Genomic DNA, 6,232 nt, shown 5'->3' on the forward strand with positions numbered 1-6,232 from the left:
CAAAACCAAACCCTAACACAGGACAGGTCCTAATATGCAAACAGCTGATGTGTGGATTTTGGAATTTAAAAAAAAAAAAGAAAAATGTGTGGATTTTTAATTTTTCCTATAAAATTTATTCCTTCTTCTGAGAGATCCAAAAACCTGTTTATGGCATTTTTCAGACTTTCAAACCACTGGAAGGAGGCACTCTCGATACTGTCCTCTTCCACCAGATAGCTCTATCAAGGAGATAAAAAATACTGAGCAGGGTCCTGAACAGAAGATGAACTCAAGAAGGAGGCAGTTCCTTCACTTTCAAATTACACGCAACACACAAAGCATCATCTTTTTTCAAAAACTTTTAACATGCTTGGAAAAGCAGTAGGCCAATTCTCTTTGTAAAGAATCAGGACTTGAAGCAAGTATTGTCCAGCAAAAAAAGAAATAGTTTGGGCTTGAGGGAACAGAAGTCATTACCTTCAATAATAAAACCAGAACAGTTTTTAGCATTATCGCAACAACATATCGAAAACAACCCTGTATCTTCCATCCCTCACAAAGGGAAAAGAAAAAAAAAAAAAAAAAAAAAAAGAACCGTTCTCTTTAAAACACAAATATGCTCTATCATGTTGTCTTTTCTGACCAATTATCTCAGGTTTACCAGCATGCCTGTCAGGAAAACCCTTTGATTGGAAGCGAACACCACTTTGCACACACAAAACCCCAGGCCTAGGAAAAAGAGCGATTTCCAAAAGGAGTGGTGGCACGGCAGGGAGAAGGCAGCAAGAGGAGAGAGAAACAACCCACCAGCATTTCTGCTGATGCTTCCCACTTCTACGTGCCCACGTGTAACAACCCTTCCTAAGCCACCAGTCATCTCACTCGCCGCTGGCCCTCCTCGCCCCCGCGAGCCCGGCCCCTGCTCCCCAGAAACCGCAGCTTCAAGGGGAGCTGGCAGAGCTATCAGGGAGCAAAGGGGGCAAGAGGGGGCAGAGACACCTCAGTTCTACAGCCCTGGCTCTAAGCAGGCCAAGATTAATATTTTCACATCTTGCAAACCAACAGTGTGTACCTTACAGACCACAGCACTGCGTGCATTAGGGATGAAAAGGCAGCTCCAACAGGTTCCTCACCAGCTGGTGTCAAGGACGTAGGTGAGATGGGAGGGAGACACCTGGACAAGTTACAATCCTTCAGCTCAGCCTGCTCACAGGTGCAGCTTGGAATGGCAGCGGTGGCCCTGCACAGGCACCGGGCCATTGCTAGTGGTCCCTCATGGGCAGCCCCTACTCCCGCATCCCGCTTGTCCTGCCACCCCTGCTGCTCCTGCATCCCTGCTGCTCCTGCATCCCACCTCGCCACAGCTTTTCCCCCCAGCCTGCCCAGGAAGAGAACTCCCCTGCAGGCTCGCCGTCTGTGCGCACACTAGACAGGTTGAAGAGTATTCTATGTCCATTTTCCTCAAATCCATAAAGATCTGAATTCAAGCACAAAAATGTAAAGTTAATGCCTCAAATCTAAGACTTGGTAATACAAATTGGCCCATCTAACAACCTCCGTTTCTATGTGGATGATAAAAATCAGTACAGTATGAGTGTATCTTAATAGGCTCAGTGACTCTTGTAGAGACCAATAAAACTTTTTTCAGAGAAGTATTAGGCATCCTTTCAGAGACAGTTTCAATAAGAAACTGTTTCCACCATCTCTGTGTTCTGAAGACCTTTTTTTTGTTTTTTTTTTCCCTACCCAAAAGTTGTTTCAATAATACATAAATTACATTTTACTACCAAGTTGAATCCCAAGCTGAAGCAGTATGTACTGCTTTATGTGGACTTGAGACAGAGAGAGGAACTCTGCCCCTCTCTGCTACTCTCCGTTTCAAGAGGGGGAGAACAAGGAAGGCTATATTTTAATGAAAATACTCAAAAGGAAAAACCACAATTCAGCAGAGAAAGCTCTGATGATGGATTTTGAACCCACAGCAATGTATACCTGACTCCACAGCACGCACAGCTGAGTGGCTTATAGCAGAGCCATTTTTTTTTTTACCCGCTTACCACAAAACAGTGCCATCATCTAGAACAAAAAAGCGCTGGATCCCTGCAGTGTAATTTGTGGGTTTTACGTACATAGACATTTTAAGAGCCCGCAGGATGACTGAACGCAATTTACGTGGGTTCCAACATGTTTTTAAGATGGCTGCATCGTACCGCCCGTCCGAGCTGCTCCAGCAGCACGCTATTTAAGCATTAGCTTCATAGAGTGCAATAATAAACAAGGCATGTGAAGCAGGCAACACTTGAATTTCAAACCATGGCAGCTTATGCTTTGCTGTACCCTCCTGATGCCTAGATCTGGGATGGACATTCTGCACACGCTAACTGCCACAAAAAAAGAAGAGGAAGAGAAAAAATTACCAGCCGTTCCATCTCCTGCTCCCGAAGCCGCTCTTCCCTCTGCCTTCTGTGATAGTCCATGAGGTCTTCTCTTCCCGAAATGGAGCTGATGCTGTTCTTCCGCTCTTGCATGGATGTTTGCAGCGAGTTCGGTGTCTGTCTGTAACTTTCCAGATCTGGGTCATCAAGTTCCACGGAACTGGTGGAAAGGTTTCTTCGGACAGAGAACGACCTGTCAAAATCCACTGGGGAGAAAGAACTACTGGGACTTGTTCCTGAGAGTCCAAGTCTATCGAAATCATCAGAAAGATATGGGGAAGAAGGTGCTAAAAGCATTTTTTTAGCAATTCGGGGGCTTGCTGGAACACTAAGAGTTGAACTGACATAAGGATTATTCCCAGAGACAGAGTTTGCATGTGGTGAAACCCCTGAGCTGCAAGAAGAAAAATTCAGATAATTATCAGCATCTAAAGCATTCTGAGGTAGATCTTTTTCTCCAAGTTTTTTCCTTTTAGTGTTACCCAGAGAACTTCTGGGGGGCAAACTTAATGGCACCAGCTGGCTTTCTGTTGATTTATAAAGTCTGGGTAGGGAACGACTGTACATTCCCATATGACTTAGAGATCCACCAGAGTATTTCCTAGGCCGTGAACCCAGAGTCTCCATCATCACATCCCTGTGCTTAACTGGTTTCATGTGAAGGGCCAGACTGTCTTCAACATTCATCCTCCTGCCTTGCTTTGGGCTAGAAGGCATGCTGGCTGCCCCTGAATTGCTACCAGGTGAAAGCATCAGCTCATTCCCCGAGCTTCCATTCCACATGGTCAGAAGAGAGCCCGAGATCTTCTTCGTCTCCAGCATTCCTGGGAAGTAGACGTTGTCGTACGATTTGTTTTTCTGACTGTACTTTGAGTAGTGAAACTTATCCATGTGTCCAAGGGATTTTTCATTTTCTCTGCTGGCGTGAATATCAAAGTCTGTCCTTCCTAAACTGTACCCGCTGAGGGATGAAGACGTGCCTGATACGGAACCCAAATGCTTTACAGAGATGCTTTTATCTGGAAGATACGGGCTTTCACAGGGGAACTGCTTGCCCCCTTGAATTTTAGTGATAGAGTGTGTATTTTTAACACTGGAAGAAGGATTAGGTTTAACCGGCACAGGTTGTGAAAGGGTTAAATAAGAGCCAGCATAGTCCCCGTTTGTTTTAAATTTCAGACTTGATGAATATTTCTTTGGGTTGAGGTTTTCCATAATATCCTGGAGACCATTTTCAAGGGAATTCGCCACAGAACCCTTTCCCAAACTAGCATTTTGTAATTCCATCTGGTTTTGTGTGTGGCTATACTCTGCCATAATCTTACTGGAATCTGTAAGGAAGAGAAAACAAGAAAAAAAAATTTTAGCAAGTAAGTAGCCTCTTGTATGTGCATGCCTGCACATGCCTTGAAAAGAACACTTTTTGTAATAATTACTGCGCTTGTAATAAATGTGTCTCAGACCATTAAGTAAAGCAGGGGATGCACAACTTTCCCATCTCTGTTTTTGCAGAAGATGGAGACTACAAAAGAAGGGGTAGAGCGACATCACCAAATTCATACCACAGATCAGCAACACAGTTGGAAAGATGCTAGACTCTTTCTTTGGTGCTCTATCCACTGCAGGAGCCTGTGGCTCAGCCTTTATAATCCTGAGCCTCCTCAGTTGCCCATGAAGTAAGGAAGCATTACAGTCCTGCTGTTTTACAGCTGAGGAACTGAGGTGCAGGGAGAAAACACAAAGCAGACAGCAGAGTACAGAACTGAACGCAGGTCTCCCAGGGCTCGGGATACAGAACATAAGATACTGCTCTGGATTGCCTCTTCTTTTAGCCTGCGCAGCTAGCGCATCCGAGCCCCAATACACTAATGAGCTCACCTCAAAGCTCAGTAGGCGTTTTGTCACCTTTCTGCTTACTCTGTGGATTGTCGTGCAAAGCTTCACGGAAAAGTACAAAACCGAGGTCTGTTTTTCAAGGTTTCAGCTCAATCTGTTAAAATACAAAGCTGTACCTACATCTGCGAAGAGCCCGCTTCAGTTTAAAGATAGCCTTAAGGAAGTGTAACGCTGAGCTCCATGACTTCATTCAAAACAACAAAAACGCATGACCATCAAAAACACTGCGAGCAGTTTAAGGTTCCAGGTCCTAACGCTTGTTAAGAATTGTAATTTATATTCTGGAAGAGGACACCGACCAAAAAAGCCTTTGCTGTGTTCAACCATGTGTCAACGATGTGTCAAGCTCCAGCCTGCAGTTCTGAGCCCCACTTTGCCAAAAGCAAAGAAAGAAATGCAGCTCCTGACAGTGTCAGTCACTGCAGGAGATAAACAGGACCCCCAGCAGGCTTCCACTTAGACCTCAGCTGACGTAGAAGTGGCACCATTAACATTTACAGCAGTTCTTGGGACGTCAGGCTGTGCTTCGAACTTACAACACAGTCTGTGGTGTCAGTTCCTGCAGTGCCAGTGAGTATTGCTTCTGAAAATAAGGGTCAAATCTGGGATTTACTCTTGGCTCAGACACATTTCACCTGTGACTTCAGCCACCTCATGAGAAACCTGATTTCAGCTTGTCACTCAGCAGGAAAACCTAACTTCTAAATGCATAAAGTGCCTTTAAAATCCTCAGAGGCAACACTTTAATCCTCTTCCAAGTACCACTTCAGATAATTATCTGAACCTAGACACAAAACTTGGATTCCTGCCCCCCTCAGAGCTGATATGATCTGGTTTCACCCAGGGTAGCTAGGTTCAGATATCTAGTGAAGGTGGCAACGCATTCTTTGAGTGGGTCCTTGCTTCTGGGACCCTTCCTCGCTAACAAGGCAAAAAACCCTGGAATTCATTACTGTCCAGGGCATCATTCAATAGGCCTCTGCTGCCCAGGCTTCCTCTAGGCAAGCTGTGCCAAGTCTGAGTGCGTAACACGGTCTCCTCAATTCTTAAGGAATAAACCCATAAGCTGAAGAACAAAAGGTAACCATCATTAATAATGGAATTGAATAGGCTGAAGATAAAAGGAATCGGCATCGTGGGGTGGGGGGAATAAAAATCAAACACCTTCTTGAGCAAAGTGGACCTGGCTAAGCATGTGCTAATTACAAGCTCTGGTAGTGGCCAAAGACATTAACTTTCAGCTTTAAAACCAAGCCTCTGGTTTACTACTACAGAGAATTTAATATTTTTAGGCTGACTGTGATTTTATTTGCTGTAATTTTAACACATTTGTTACAATGATACAACTATCTAAGTTGCCTTTGAACCAGTAAATTCACAGAGCTCTCCATTAGACCATCACCGCTGTGAGCGGTGAAACTGCAATTTCTTACAATTCAACATTTTACTTGACATTTCTTAGCTGTTTTCACAACTTTTGATCAACAGTAATGATGAAATTCAATTGAAAAAAAGGAGGAACGTGACCCATGTTCAACAGAACTCTTGTCAGGACAAGACAAAAGCATCTGAAAATGATCAAGCTTTTATCATATTAGCGGTGTTATGAGGAAGAACGAGATGTAAAAGTTAATGAAGAGCACAGATATAAAGCACGATGCATATGCCTTCTATACTTAGCCTTCCATTGTGAAACAGAACCTAATTTCCATCATCTCTCTCTTTCCTCCTTCCAAATCTCTTTTAAAATTGAAAGCCAATCTTGCATCAAAATTGTACTGTCCAAACCTCGACTTGAACACAGCAGAAGTTCAAGTGTTTTTGCATAAATTCCACTGGCTCCTACATTAATAGCTTAGCAGACACATTAATGGGACACTAATAATTGTTTATAACTCCCTTGCAACACCAGTAGGGCA

The 6,232-nt window shown here is 43.8% G+C and overlaps 1 protein-coding gene across 3 annotated transcripts in view; it reads right to left on the reverse strand.

The window, feature by feature from the left end:
- Nucleotides 1-6,232, reverse strand: part of PHLDB2 (pleckstrin homology like domain family B member 2) — a 126,730-nt gene that overhangs the window by 53,465 nt on the left and 67,033 nt on the right. For all 3 annotated transcript variants that reach the window (XM_040583068.1, XM_040583067.1, XM_040583069.1), the window contains exon 3: nt 2,400-3,748. In XM_040583068.1, coding sequence (XP_040439002.1) covers nt 2,400-3,748 — 1,349 coding nt within the window. The remainder of the gene's footprint in view (nt 1-2,399; nt 3,749-6,232) is intronic.

This window comes from Falco naumanni, chromosome 2 (assembly GCF_017639655.2).
Source record: "Falco naumanni isolate bFalNau1 chromosome 2, bFalNau1.pat, whole genome shotgun sequence".
In the NCBI taxonomy this organism is placed as follows: Eukaryota; Metazoa; Chordata; class Aves; order Falconiformes; family Falconidae; genus Falco; species Falco naumanni.